General features: G+C 36.6%; 1 protein-coding gene across 3 annotated transcripts in view; it reads left to right on the forward strand.

Annotated features, from left to right (window-relative positions):
- The window catches only part of LOC306852122 (sorting nexin-29-like), a 119,154-nt gene that overhangs the window by 3,482 nt on the left and 99,470 nt on the right, over window positions 1–16,202 (forward strand). For all 3 annotated transcript variants that reach the window (XM_079388775.1, XM_079388777.1, XM_079388776.1), the window contains exons 3-13: window positions 1,078–1,130; window positions 1,246–1,370; window positions 3,708–3,888; window positions 4,029–4,099; window positions 4,198–4,452; window positions 5,455–5,815; window positions 6,757–6,875; window positions 7,032–7,125; window positions 7,227–7,309; window positions 13,631–13,694; window positions 14,593–14,721. In XM_079388775.1, the coding sequence (XP_079244901.1) occupies window positions 1,078–1,130; window positions 1,246–1,370; window positions 3,708–3,888; window positions 4,029–4,099; window positions 4,198–4,452; window positions 5,455–5,815; window positions 6,757–6,875; window positions 7,032–7,125; window positions 7,227–7,309; window positions 13,631–13,694; window positions 14,593–14,721 (1,535 nt within the window). The remainder of the gene's footprint in view (window positions 1–1,077; window positions 1,131–1,245; window positions 1,371–3,707; window positions 3,889–4,028; window positions 4,100–4,197; window positions 4,453–5,454; window positions 5,816–6,756; window positions 6,876–7,031; window positions 7,126–7,226; window positions 7,310–13,630; window positions 13,695–14,592; window positions 14,722–16,202) is intronic.

Raw genomic sequence — 16,202 nt, forward strand, 5'->3', positions numbered from 1 at the left:
TTAAGGCTATGAATACTTATGCAATGTACTTATTTCAGTTTTTTTATATTTAATAAATTTATGATGTTATGGTAATTCTGTTTTTATTTGTGAATATGGTGTATGGAGTGTAGATTGATGTGGAATAAAAAGTAATTTAAAGCAGTTTTAACATAAGGCATCAACATAAAACGTGATGAAGGAAATGAAGGGGTATGAATACTTTCGCAAGGCACACATGATTTATAACAGCAATTTTTACACTTATTAAATTAATTTTACTCTTATTAGTGTTACATTATTGTGCAAATATCTGTTAATCAGCTGATGATTTGGGTTAGAAAAAATATAAATCCTAATGATAAACAACTGTTTTGCTTTTTTTTTTTTTTGGCCTATTTTGCCTTTGCCTTTTTGTGAACAAACACTCCAATGCCCTGTTAAGCCATACCATTTTATTTTGAGTGCAGAAAACTGTTTATGTTTCTCCCGTTTACCAGCTGTTGTATTTAGTAAGTGAGTTTAGTACCAATGGTCGATCAGGCTATATTAAAAAAGTTGTGACGTATTGTCAAGTATGGTGACCCATACTCGAAATTGGTGCTCTGCGTTTAACCCATCCAAGTGCACACACACAGCAGTGAGTAGTGAACAAATGCGCACACACACACACACACACACACACACACACACCGTGAACACACACCCGGAGCAGTGGGCAGCCATGCTGCAGCGCCCGGGGAGCAGTTGGGGGTTCGGTGCCTTGCTCAAGGGCACCTCAGTCGTGGTATTGAGGGTGGAGAGAGCGCTGGACATTCCCTCCCCCCACCTACAATTGCTGCCGGCCGGGGGCTCGAACTCGCAACCTTTCGATTACGAGTCCGACTCTCTAACCATTAGGCCACGACTTCCCCCTTAATATTTAAAATATATTAATATTTATCTAGGTGCTCATGAAGCTACTGCAGGGGTCTGTGAAGAAGATATACAATGAAATGACATTTTCAACTGTTATGACTAATTTGCATTTTGAAGTATAATATAATGTTAGTTAAGGACCGAACATGCCTTTTTTTTAATCAATTATCTTCTCCTCAGTGCCAAATTCGCTTTGGTGGCAGGAAGGAGATTGCCTCAGATTCTGATAGCAGGTGCCATATTACCTATTTATTTAGAAATCTGAATAAAATAAATGGTTTGATATGATTAAGCCAACATTATGTGCTTTAATTAAATAATAATTTTTCCCTCTTTTGGTGTTTGTAGAGTCATATGCCTGTGTGCCCAGTTTGAAGCAGTACTTCAACATGGCTTGAGGAAAAGTCGTGGTTTAGCCCTCACAGCAGCTGCCATTAAACATGCTGCTGGATTTAGCAGTAAAACCGAAGCAGGTACTGTAACTGATTCCATCAAATAATGGCCATCCAGACCTTACTTTCTGCCACTTATCTTTATTAATTGATGTATAATCTTCAGAAAGAACATGCTGAAATGAAGTGTTTTTCCAAGCTTTTACTCACTGAACTCTTTGCTCTACTTAATGAGTTTGTCTTAGTTGGTACCCCTGAGAGACATTGCCAGAGAGATTTCCCTAGTAACAAAGAGCACATGTGGTGTTTTGGGTTGTCCATAGAGGAAACAGATGCTCATAATTGCTCATACAGGAAAACCAGGCGTTGATACGGTTTATGAAACCAGATGGTTATGCAACAAGCCTTGTAAAAATGGCAAAAAAGAGAAACAAGGTTTTTTCTGAGGTTAGTCTTTGCACCTGCTGTGGTTTTGAGCTGTTTAAAATTAACAGCAGAACTAAGAGTGATACTATGAATCAATCCTGAGTACTTTTAGTTTTTGTAGATTAGAAAGTTGATTGTCACTCAGAAAGTAGTGGGGATTTTGAGTGGTGTTCATTAAGCTTGAGTTTCTATTGTAAATAATGTATCTGATGAACTCTGCTCGAAACTCAAGTCCTTAACAAACATACTTGATAAAATTGATAGCTAAATGAGTTCACACGCGTATCTGTTGTGCTATGTTTTAACTTGCAGATGTTTTTGTGTATATGGGTGAAAGACGAGACATCTGTACAAGGTGTCCGCATTAAACTAAATAAAAGTGATTTTATATGAATAGAAATCATGTTAAATGCTAGTAAAGTGTCTACTTTTAATGTTTCAAATAACTTTTGTGAAAATAAGAAGTCAAACTATTTGGCAAACTATCTTGTCATTCAGCGTAACAGATATATTTATGTAAAAATTAAAGAACATATTACATAAGACATATTCTGGCCTATATTTAAAAAATATATCAAAGAAAAAGTGATTATACTAAATTTTATTATATTTCACATGCTTGAAATCTTGTTGCTGACAAATAGGATAGTGGCATTGATTGGTAAAGATCTAAAATTACCATTAATTAGTTTTTGGGAGCTGCATTGTAATTCTTAGATTCTTTTAATGATTCTTGTTGTAAATATGCCTGACAAAATTTTTTGTATATGAACTATTGTTACACTCAGTGACATTTTAATGGGTGTCGTCTGTAAATCATGGTGAAAATAATGATAGTCATCAAAAAAAATTAAAACCGTTATTGTTTTGATGCTTGAAAGTGACTTTGTCTATATATATATATATATGATTGATGAAAGCCGTTTGTAATGTTACAAAAGATTTATTTTCTGTTTTCAACATTGATTAAAATTAAAAAATGTTTCTGTAAAACTTAAAGCCTTATGTATAATTCATTATAAAGGGTTATAAAAGGGTATAATGCATTATAGTTATTCATAATGTGCATTGTAATGCATTATATCTTGTAAATAATTATAACCTGAATTTAAAATGCATAGAGTAACAATGAATTGATAAGTGTTATAATTTAACTGTGGTTACAATTATTCATGAGATTGTACAATGCATTATAAGGTGCATTACAAGGCATAACTGATGCATTAAAACTACTTTTATAATGCATTATACATAAAGGTTTTTAACTTTAAGTAAAGAGTTACCAATGTTTCTTGGGTCCCAAATCTGCATATATTAAAAAGATTTCTTAAGGATCACGTGACTGAACTAATGGCTGCTTAAAATTCAGCTTTGCCATTACATGAGTGAATAATATAGGAAACAGTTATTTAAAACTTTAATAATACTTCACTGGATTACAGTTTTTACTGTATTTTTGATGCCTTGGTGAGCATAAGAGAATATTGTTGTGAAAATGGACACATCAGAACCCACAACCTTTTGGTTTCCAACCAAAGGTTAATATATTTAACCACTAGGCTGCAGAACCCTGTATCCTGCAATACCTAAATGTCACAGAGCCCAGACAAGTATGACCTCCTGAGCCCTATGTGACCCATTTGAAAAAGTGTCACATACAGACAGCTGATCAAGTAAAATGCAACATTGTTTTGATCCAAACTTGGGCAGAAACCAGCAACAGATAAAAAAAAAATCCAAAATATCCAGAGGGATGTAAATACAGAACTAAAAACTTATGTTTCAAATAATCGTATAACTATTGTGTTGGGATTTTATTTCCTAAATTCTGGTTGACCAAATGACCGGAGCAATAGTTCATATACTAATATACTAAAAGTCAAATCCTTTTATACAACTTCTGTAATATTTTCTATCTGTCAGAATTTTCTGTTTTGAGGAACTGAGAACATTAACATGCTGGTTCATACAGGTGTCTATTGTGTGTTGCAGAGCTTACGTTCTGGTTTTATGTGAAGGAGCACCTCAACCATCATGAGTTGCAGCGCTTCTACTCACTGCGAAATATCACATCTGAGCAAGGCCGGGGCCGGGCATGGCTTCGTTGTGCTCTGAACGAACACTCACTAGAGCGCTATCTTCACATGCTTCTGGCAGACCATACCCGCCTTAGGTGCAGACACCCATGATTCACTGTTGTGGACGTCTTCTGTGTTCTTGTTTTTTTATTGTTGTTTTTCTCAACATATCAGTGAGACTCTTTTAACTTATTGAAGGATCTTTGGTAAATTCTTTAATATGCCCCTTATTTAGTGCCTTCTATGAAGACTGGGCTTTTGTTCTGGATGAGGAGAGAGCCAGTATGCTGCCCACCATGGCTGCAGGTAATATTTAAATGAGATATTTGCCAATTGCTGTCTTGTAGTCATGTGTAGCTATGCATCCTTTTCTGTGCAAGTCTGAATTCAGTTTGTGTCAACAGGGCTCAACTCCATACTGTTTGCCATCAACATCGATAACACGGACCTAAATGGCCAGGTCCGTGGGGGGTCGTCTGTGTCCCACTTGCTTAAGGAGTCCACACAGGGCATGAGCAGTTTGTGGAAAGAGTCTACTCAAGGTGTCAGCACTCTTCTGCGGGAAATCGGTACCGCCACTGCGGTGGTTCCTGGTTTTATCCCTCGCTCAGATGCGCCATCAGACCCACTGCCTGTCCTGCCCCGCAGCACTTCTGCAGGTACTTGTCACATACCATAACAGAAATCCACATGAACTGTCAGAAATATGTGCAAACATTGTACTTTTAGGAGTACAACTTGTCACTGGTAGCAACCCCTGAAGCGACAACTTTGTACCTTATCTACGCCTAAAAGGTGCGTGTTTGTATTGTAGATAAGTAATATGTACCCCTAAGGCCCTGATATACTTACAGCAAAATTATTTTTTGTTCTTTGCTTAGGGGTAAAAAGAAGTTATACCTGAAATACCTGAGCAGCGCTATACTGTTACTGAACATCCCAACGCCACCCACACTGCTAAGAGTGGTGTTTAGACGTATATGTAAATATGTCCTGCACGCTTTCCTCTCAATAACAAAATAAACACAAATGACAGCAATGAGAAAACAGCAGTTAAGAAAGCATCTGATCATAGCAAAGTGGATATGTTTGCATAAGCTCTGCAGTTCGGCACCTAGTCAAATCATGTCTTGTTTATTTATATAGCACTTCATACAATAGATTCCTTTAAAGCAAGTGACTTTACAGTATTAAACATGAAAAAAAAAACAGTGTCAGGTACAACTGTGAACCTTTTAAGGGTAAATACAGTACAAAGATGTCCCTTTAAAGCAGTGGTCTCAAACTCAATTCCTGGAGGGCTGCAACTCTACAGAGTTTAGCTCCAACCAGCTCCAATTCATACCTGCTTGGAAGTTTCTAGTGATCCTGAAGACCTTGATTAGCTGAATCAGGTGTGTTTGATTAGGGTTGGAGCTAAACTGTGCAGAGCTGTGGCCCTTCAGGAACTGAGTTTGAGACCAATGCTTTAAAGGTATTGCCCCACTTGCATGTTATTGTACCCCTAAAAGTACCCCCCCCCCCCCCTCGAATATGTGTTTATATGTTTTTTCTCCTTTTTCCACTAATAAATGTTGTTGTAGTGTTAATATTGCTATTGATAATTGAGATCCAGGCATCATTTAGTCACCCTCATATTATTCTTTTTACTTGCATTTTAGATTCCGGTTTAAGAAAAGAGCGCAGACGTAAAAAGAAGATCACTAACATCATCTCCTTCGATGATGACTTGGACGCGGGTGCAGAAGATGAGGACGAGGCTGGTGAGGACGTTGTGAGGAGTCTCAGGAAGAGTACGGTGGGTCATGTGAGTTCGGAGGAGGCTCTGGACCCTCCGGACTCCACCTCTCCTGTTCATAATGGCCTGACTGAGCCTGGGATCGTGAGCTGGGCTGAAACACCCCCACAGAATGGAGTACTGCCTAATACCAAGAGCATTGACAATGAGGAGGAAGAGGATGATGATATTTATGGAAAGAGCAGGCTGGAGCCCCGAGAAGAGGATCCTGGGAATGGGGAGCAGTAAGTTTACTTGACATTTTGCTTAATCTGTTGTATTAAAGGGATAGTTCACCCAAAAATGAAAATTCTGTCATTAATTACTCACCCTCATGTCGTTCTAAACCTGTAAGACCTTAATTTTTCTTTGTAACACAAATTAAGATGAACGAAGGCCTTACGTGTTTGAAACGACATAATGGTGAGTAATTAATGACAGAATTTTCATTTTTGGGTGAACTATCCCTTTAATCAACACCAGAATGTTGTGAGACTTGAGTTGAATTGACTTGAATTGACAATTAAAATTAGCATTAACAAACTATTAACTTAATAATAAAGCTTTTTGCACATCACATGTAAACTAATGTTCAAAAGTTTGGGGTCAGTACAGTTTTTTAAGAAGTTAATATTTAATAGTTAATATTACATTTTAAGAAGTTAATATCATAGTATCACAGTTTCCACAAAAATATTAAGTAGCACAACTGTTCTCCACTGTTTTCACAATACCAGCATATTAGAATGATTTCTGAAGGATCATGTGACACTGAAGACTGAAGTAATGGCTGATTCAAATTCAGCTTTGCTGTCACAGGAATAAATAAAATTTTTAAGAGACGTTAAAATAGAACATTTATTTTAGACAGTTATTGCATTATGATAATATTTCTCAACATTCATGTTTTACTGTATTTCTGAACAAATAAATGCAGCCTTGTTGAGCATAAGTGACTTCTTTTAAAAACATTAAAAAAAATCGTACCTACCCCAGACTTTTTAATGATAGCGTATTTACTAGAGTAGTAACTTATGCATACTGTAATTACAAGCAACTAACATAAACCAAACCCTACAGTAAGTACATGTTATTAATTAATATGACACATAATCTACTTCTGGAATTACAATTAAACAAAGACATATTAAAATAAAGTGTGACCATAACATTCTGTTCTGCATAGGATGGTTGTGGGGAGTTTATCCAGTGTTTCCACATGGAGTCCAAGGCAAATCATCACTGACAATGACAACTCACACATTCTCATACCTCTGGGCCCCAGTGAGCCCTACACACAACAAGGTCAGACACTGTCCTCATTCAGGGACATCTTGCTATGTTTTCACAATCTTGTCCACATAGGTGTGGCAGGATTTTTGAGTAATTGAGTTGTAATTGATTGTGTTATGTGTAACTACGGTCCTGGCATAGAGAAATTTGCTATTTTTGTGCTTACAGCTGGCAGTTCAGTTGAGAATGTTGAATTTCATGGACAGAAGGAGAGCTCAAGCCTACCAGCTGACAGTGAAAAACAAAGCCAACTCCAGTTTAGGTATCTGAAACAAAAGAACACATTTTTGTAAGATTTCTATTAGTAAAATTTCTTCTTTGAAGACTGATGCTTATAGTCTGTATTAACTTTTGCTGTCTCAGCATGGAGTCAGACTTGCCAGCACAGATTGCGCCTATGACCAGCGTTTTGCCGACCCCTGGTCTTCCCGAATCCATGACTGTTGGTGAGTTGACCTAAGATAACCCTATCATTGTCTAGAGATCTTCCTTGGGTCTTAAGCTCTTATTAATTTGAACAGGAACAAAGATTGTACCAATTTAAAGGGATAATTCACCTAAAAATGGTAATGGTAATTCTGTATTTTTTTTACTCGTTTATTTACCTTATGTTGTTTCAAACCTCTTTGCTGTTTTTTCATGAAACACAATTTGAAGATTTGTATGTTCACACTGCTCTTTTCAATACAATGGCCAAGCTCTAAAAATGTTTAAAAGTTAAATATCAGTAAGAGTTCTTTTTGTTTTCCACAGAAAAAAATGTAGCAGACTGTTTTGGAACAACATAAAGGCGAATAAGTACTGATCGTTATTTTAAATATGTGTAATGACAACTTTCATTTTTGAGTGAACTGTTCCTTTAAAACTACACTTTTTGTGTATTTGAGCTTCATCTAAAGTATTTAGGTCTTTGAGGATTTGGGCTGTGGACAGATGGCATCATTGAGGTAATTTGCCTTGACTACAGCTCTGTTGTCTAGTGGTTTGGTGCAGATGCGAGGCCGTTTTAATCATCGTTTAAATATTGGCCATAAGACTTTGCCTTTGAAAACATGACTTGAAGCTGGAAATTATGAGGGTGATCTAACAACTTAATGTTTTTGTGCTGCTGAGGCGTTCTATGCTTGTAGGGACAGACATCATTTTGGACTTGAATAGGATTTCTATTCTTTTGATTCACCCCCTGCATACTTCCTCTTTCCAGATGAGGGCACTGTTGTTTCAGTGTGAAATACATTGTTCCTCTTTCTCTCTCTGTCTTTTGTCTGGACACAGCTCTGAGATGGGGCTGGAGGTGACTGATCCAGTTATACTTCAGCTTTCAAAAATAAAAAGGAGAAAAGATGAAAGCAAGAAAATGCAGGGTGCCCAAATCTGCTTGTGCTCTCAGACATGAGTAAAATTCAATTTCAGATCAAACATGGTGTAACACTCAGTATGCCTTAATAACCTTTTTACTGCTATTTAATTATGGATACTACGAACATTACCTTTAAGGCATGAAAATGCTATTTTCTCCTTAGTTTTGTTTTTATGAGCTATAAAGTAGACAGCTTTTTGACCTGAATCATTATATTTATGTTCATTTATGTTCTGTAGTTATGTGCTAAACGAATTGGGGTTTAGTTAACATTATAGTTTGTTTATTATGCAGAAACAACTATAAGTAAGCCATTCCTAAAAGGATACTCCACATAAAAATGACAATTTGGTTGTCATTTGCTAACCTTCTAGTTTTTCCGAACCTGTATGAATTTCTTTCTTCTGCAAAAAACATAAGGTATTTTGAGAAATCTTTTTTTTGTCCAGTCAATGGAAGTCAATTGTTACCAAAATGGGTTGGTTGCCAGCAGTCTGAAAAATGTCATCTTTTAATTTCCACTCAAGAAAGAATGTCATACAGGTTTGTAATGACAAGAGAATGAGTAAATGATGACAGAATTCTCATTTTTTGGCTGTAACGTTAAGTTAATTTCCCAAAACATATTTGACTATATGGAAACATTGACTTAATTGATTGCAATACCTTTTTGCTTGTAACTAGCGGTGTACTGTTAGTATCATGCCATGATGTATCATGGTACAAAATCCCTGCTGGACCTGAGACTCGAACCTGCAACCTTCAGGTTACAAGTCTGACTCTCTAACCATTAGGCCACAACTGCCCCCTTTTTGCTTTTTGTTTAAAGCATCATTAGTGTAACCCTTTTGTGAGATCAGGATTGAATGAGATCAGTATGTGTATCGAACCGAATGGTGACATGAGTGTATAGTTACACTCCTACTTGTAACACAAAGCTGCAGGTTCAATCCCAAATAGGGGTGACCCCATTGCGCTTTTAAGCAGACACTTAATCCCAGGTTACTCCAGAGGGAATCTCCATGCACATAATACACCGTAAATAGCCTTTGATGAAAAGCCTGTGCTAAATGTGAACCAGTGCCAGGTGTCTCAGACTGCTGTCTGTGAACCTTGCTTTCTGGGAAGGAAGTCAAAGCTTCTCCTCCTGTACTTGCCTGCTTCCTCTAAGGATTACAAACATACTTGGACCACCTCGCCCTGGTGTGTTTCTCCTCTTCCAGATGAGGGGTTCTGGGAGAGGGAATGGGCTCTTCCGCAAGAATTCTCCTCCAGCTCCTTCTCCGGGACACAGACGTCTTTGCTGCTGTGTAGCGTTAAGGCTAGTTCACACTACAGGATTTTAAGCCCGATTTAAGGGGGAAAATCTGCTGGTGATCGGCGCTTTGCGATCTTTATGTGTGAACTACACAACGATGCATCAAAGACGCTCGCTGACGCGTCGCCGACGCCAAACAAATATCTAACATGCCAAATATCTTGACCGGTCGGCCCACTCGACATCACGTGGTGTCAGGTGTGGTGACGAGCTACAGCCAATGAAAGAGCAAGGCATGGGTTGAGGTCACCGGAAGAAAAACAACAGCAACTTCACTGAAAGAAAATGCTTATATTTTTGCACATAAGCATCTTTCACAGGCTGCTATATATTTTTTATTAACCACCAATAGTTACTGTTGCCATGACCGACAAACACTCACACTGCACTCTATCTCACGCAGTGAAAAACACATCGCAGAGCACAGAGGAAACTGACCACACACCGACAGAGAAGACAGCAGGTTACTGCTGATATGAAACAAGGTCTCAGGACTCTCAGCTTTTAAATCGAGTCATTTTTAAAGAAATTCAAACAATAAATACCTTTTTGTGGCTCTTCAATGTGTCGTGACAGATCACTGTATTGCCTCAGTTCAAACACGTGAACCGATCGTCTTTTCATATTTACTTAATGCACGAAATGAACATGAATAAACATCAGAAAGTGTTTCATTTCAACCGCGGAACACACCATTTTAAGTCCACCGAAGTGAATCTACTTCTGTCTGATTTGTGGTTAAGGCTAGAAGAGATACAGCTGCGGCTACTGGGCATGCGCATTTACATATTATCCGAGCCCACAATATAACGTGAAACCAATGAAAATGGTTTTAAAAAGCACATAGTGCCATAGTTTCATCCCTTTGCCAGTGTCGCAGTGACCGTCTTTTTGCAGTAAAGGACCTGTCATAGTTTAATGAGTGGAAGATGACATGAAGCTCGCGGTTAACCTGTATTGAAAACAGATGAGCTGCATGTGCATATACAGCTCCCGATCGGGGCGAAGTTCATTTTGTCCACAGAATGATAAGAGCACACTTTTTAACATATTATTTTATTATTTAACACTCAGCATTTAACTTTAGCGCTGCAAGCGTTTTAACGTATTTCTATGAAGACTGGCCAGCTGTCAGGCATGTTCTGATTGGTCAGATCACCTCTCAATCAAGCTCTTTGCGAACGGTCAATTCTCGCGTGTTTTTATGACAAAACGTGGTTTAGGGACCGAATCGAGTAGTTGGGTGACACAGTTGTTGTCAGCTCGTGTAGTGTGTAACCCCTGGTTGTGGATAATTTACATAAAGTCATGTAGTGTGAACACCACAATGACTAAAAGACAGACAATCAAGTCATGTAGTCTGAACGGCACAACGATCTGCCGACGTGTAAAGTCCTGTAGTGTGAACTTCGCTTTACCCTGACAAGTGCATAGTGTAGCACAAATTTACAATCCCTTGTGTGGGTGAAAAACAGCCTTATCAACAAATTTCTGTATAAAATTCCTGTGCTATACATTGTGACACAGTGTCCAATAAGCGCACAGGACAATGTATTTATTAGAAAACGGGTACACAATGCTCTAAAATAATTTGGATTGTTCCATTACGGCAGTCAGTGGTAGGGTTGGGTGATACATTGAAAATTAGTATATTATCTCAGTATCATTGCTGACTATTTAAAAGTAGGGAATGCTGTGAATTTCATAATAATGATAAATGTTTAGCTTATAAAAACAGTAAGCCAGTTTCAGTTTCCTTTTTGGTCTCGCATGTATGACAAATACAGAAGCATTTGAAAGCAGCTGATAGGCAGTGCTTAATATCAGAGTCCCTTTAAGGCAAGTCATTTCACTCTGTGGCCAGCATGGAAATGCATCACGGATTGCTATTTCAGACATGCAAGTACAGCTCCTATCTTTTTGAATAGGGAAACATCAAATTCTGCAAAGCTGTTCACCAGAGCGTGTAACAGCTACAGTGATGTGATGACTGAATAGCGATTGGTTCTTTTATTCAGAAGGTGGTACTATTCCACCATATTGCACCTTAAACTTTCTCCCAACTTAATGTTAGTAATAGTGCCTATTTGAATGAGCATTCTGGGCCTCAAAAATGTCAGTTTACAGTGTTTTTTTTGCAGCATTGAGCACTGTAGACAATCATAGACATATATGTTGAGTGCATTGAGTGTTTGTTAGTCATAATCCCCTCAATATTCAGCTTCAGTTTATAGAATGAATTCTGCACATTCACAGATTGTTTCATGATAACCAACAAAGTGTAAATGTGATGTAAATAAGAGATTTAATTGTGCAGTGTAAACAGCTTTTTTTTAAATTAAAACTGGAATTTTCTCAAAAGGGTGCAATTCTGTGAGAGACTGAAGTGATTGACTGCTTCATTGATTTATAAAGCACATGCTCTTTGTTCACTTTCGGAGAAAAATTTGAACCATTTCAGCTTGGAAGGTTTGGAAGCTGCAAAGCTTTGGGAATATGTAAATCCGTAACTGTATCTGAAATCGCAGGGATTGACAAAGTGATAACCATAGCAATGGATGACAAAAAATATGATGTGTTAATTAACAAATTAAGTTTAAAAAGTGCAACTACAAATCAAAAGATAATTTAGAAATGTTGGTATTGTGAATGCACTGCACATGATCCCAAATTGAACATAACGCTTTATTTAATGATACAGAAGCTGAGGTTGTCATCTCCTCCTTTAATAATGCTCTTTGGCTCCAGCGGGAAATTAAATTGTACCATTTCAGTCTTTTTCAACAGTTTAAAAAAATTATTTACATATTACTTTAATTATGGATACATTTGTATGGTAAATATTATTATGATTAATATGATTATTTTGGAGTTTATTAATGATTTAATGTTCTTTTTTTTTTTTTGCCTTTTGGGTTTATTTCTTTCTCAAGGGTTGAAGTTATAATTTGTTAAGAGTTGTAATTTCTCATTTTCAGGAGTTGCGTTTTGCTTTCAGGATGGTTTCTTTAATTTACTTATTTTACAATATTTTGCATGCCTTCCCTTGTATGTTTTTTTGTAATATAATTTCTATCCCTTTATCAACAACTCATGTCCTCCGTGTATAACTTGGCCAGATTTATTACAGTAACCAGACTGAAAAAAAGACTCCTTAAAACAAATGTTGTCCTTTTGTTGTAACCATTTTCTGGAATTAGTTTTTGAAAGGGACATTGCACATAAGTGAAGCAGTTTCTGATTACGCCTATGAATGCCAAATTGATCTCTGGTAGTCTGAAAAGCTTTTTTCTCTTAGAGAGACAGTATTTGAGCTATATCACTTTTCAAAGATACCAATGTTGTTCTTCAAAAAAAATAACAAAGACATCTTTGACTTTCTTTTGCTGAAAGTACTTTAAGTTTGTTAAATGTGGATCAGACAGTCAGGTTTATATAGATGGCTCCGTCCAAGCCTGCGGTTCCTCTGAGATTCATTAAATGATAATGGACTGATAGGAGCATTCAGACTTTGTCTTTCGGAGCCGTGTTGTTGGGGTTATCTAGGTTACCCAGTGCCAGGTTATTCAGCTTTCAGAGTGCAACAACAAAGACACTGACTCTCTCTCTCCTTTTCACTCGCCATTCTGTATTTAGACCATACCGAGTGTTGCCGTTTTTTTCCATACTGTTTTGAAGTGCTATAATAATGCTTCCCACTCAGAGCTTTATGTTTCACTCGGATTATTCACAGGCTAATGTGTTTTGAGATCAAATCTGCAGAGGCTTCCCTTACGGCTGTGTTATAAATGCCTTCCCCTTTCACGTCACCTTCATATTAAAGAAATTAATGTCAGGCTGGTATTTTAAGCCACGCATAGTTCTCTTTATTAGTTCTGTGGTGCTACACAAATGAATGTCAGCGGTATAAAACGGTAACCCTTATTAAAAGAATGAAGACAGGTGTGGGACATTAAATCCCACTGAGATATTGAGTCTTATTGTTCAGAAGTCACGTTTTTTCTGAGTTGGGTGAGGACAAAAGCCATTGTTCATTTTGAGTAGGTTTTGATGCCCTTATAACATAGATTTTTTTTTATTTCTCCTTAGCTGAACTGCGGCAAGCCATTGTGGCCATGATGAACCGGAAAGATGAACTCACTGAGCAGAACACGTAAGATTTTACTGATTGCAGTGATCATTATGGACAGACATTTTTATTTTATGAAATACGATCCTAAGGAATTTGTGTGGAAATCTCTTATTAAAGAATTCTTTTAGGTCTGAATGATTTTAACAATTTTCAGAAATTTGTTCTAATGTTTGTGGCTTATACTGCCTTGGTGTTGACTTGGGTATCCAGCATAACTGTTACTCAAATCCTTGCACTAAAAACTGCTATTATCATAATTATTCATGTATTTTTTTTATTTAAGTTTACTTTTAATTAGTTGATATCAATATTTTTATTTAATAAGTATTTCTGAAGTAAGAAAACCAACACTATTTTTTTTTTTAATGTTTGGGGTCAGTAATTAAAAATTTTTTTTTAGCAAAAATGCGTTGAATTAATTAAAAGTAACACACAGTTTCACAGTTTCCACAAAAATACTAAGCAGTGCAACTGTTTTTAACTAATAATAATAAGAAATGTTTCTTGAGCGGAATGCTAGCATATTAGAATGATTTCTGTAATAACATTTTATAATGTTGCTGTTTTTTCCCTGTATTTTTTAATTAAATAAATGCAGGGTTGGTGAGCTGATATTTTAACGTTATTGTGTACTTCAGGGTTTTTAACTATATTCAACCAATACAAAAAATTGCAAACCACAAATAGAAAATAATTTACATTGTGACCTAAAAATATAATGTTGAGATTTCACTGACCATTTTATTGAAAAAAAACCCAAAAGAAAAGATTGAGTGTCAGGCCTTTGTTGTACCCTGTTTGTGGAAAGTACCATGATGTACACATTCAATAATGTGCAGCTGGGTGCTCTTGACAGCTAAAGAAAATTGGGTCAGGTGTGTGAGTGTGTGTCTTATTGTTGTTCTACTCTTTGGCACAGGTCTCTGCGCAGTCTACTGGATGGAGAGATGGAGCACTCGGCTGGGCTCAGGCAGGAGGTGGACAGCTTGAAGAAGAGACTGGCTGAACTAGAGGAGAGACATGCAGCCAAAGTCCAAGCTCTCATGAGGTAAAGTCACTAGAGACTAAGTGAACAGTAGTCTGACATAGGCCGACTATCAGCCTAAACTCCAGTCCACATTGCATTTTAAGTCAAACACCACCTACTTAGACAGACAGCAGCTATCTGACCTACATGTGAAGCACTGTAGATTTTTTAGTTTAGGGGTGAGAAAATCTGAAATTGGTGATACCACAGTAATAGACCCTAGCTGCTTCAAATAACTATTCAGCAGTCTAAGTAAATGTTGCACAATAATAGCAAAGAAATAATCGAAAAATGTGTTTATTTTGAGATTTTCCATCAGACCAAATGTAGCCTATTTCCTTCATGAATGTTTTTTTCAGTTATCTCACTAACTTGCTACTTGAAACAAAACATTCATACATTTGACTGCACAAAATTCATAGACTTGAGCTTTGAGATTGCCAAACAACAGTATATGAATTTTCAGTGATCCCAATGAGAGATATACCAGTTAGAGAAGTTTGGAGAGAAAAATGGAATCGGTGCATGCAGAGTTTTTGTGTGTTTTGGAGACTAGTTACAGGCTGGCTAATGTTAGCATTCCTTAATATGGAATGTTGTAGTGTTAGAGCTTAAATGTTGGCAGTGTTTTCAGTTAATGTTAAAATGTTAAAAATCCCCATTGTAATGATTCTGCCATTCAAATGTTTGGGTTTAGTATTTTCTGATGTTTTTGACTGAGTCTTTTGCTTCCTGAGGCTTATTTGAACAAAAATACAGTAAAAACAATTCGATTCAAACTAACAGTTTTCTATTTCAGTACATTTTAAAATGTAATTTAGCTGAACCGTTGATGAACAATCAAAGATGAACTCTAGGCTTAAACATATTATCTATATATATTGAAACATTTATACTGAACAGAAATATATATTGAAAACATTTGATTTCTATTAATATTAATTAATAAAAAAATAGTATATATATGTGTGTGTGTGTGTGTATATGTATGTGTATATATATATACACACAGGTGCTGGTCATAAAATTAGAATATCATGAAAAAGTTGATTTATTTCAATAATACCATTCAAAAAGTGAAACTTGTATATTAGATTCATTCATTACACACAGACTGATATATTTCAAATGTTTATTTCCTTTCATTTTGATGATTATAACTGACAACTAATGAAAGTCCCAAATTCAGTATCTCAGAAAATTAGAATATCAATTAAGACCAATGCAAAAAAAAATATTTTTAGAAATGTTGGCCAACTGAAAAGTATGAGCATGTACAGCACTCAATATTTAGTTGGGGCTCCTTTGGCCTGGAGCTGTTATCCTCTGCTCTTAACGCATGCTCTTCAAGTACACATACAAATATGCCGGCGCGCGCTGTATTAGGCTATATTAAAGCACTGTATCATATTCAAACCCAAATGAAACTACGAGTAGGCTATGCAATGTCATAGTTATGTCATCAGTTAAGTCATAAAGTCTCAAAAAAGGCGATTAAAGCT

The sequence above is a fragment of the Barbus barbus genome, assembly GCF_936440315.1.
Source record: "Barbus barbus genome assembly, chromosome: 32".
Lineage (NCBI taxonomy): Eukaryota > Metazoa > Chordata > Actinopteri > Cypriniformes > Cyprinidae > Barbus > Barbus barbus.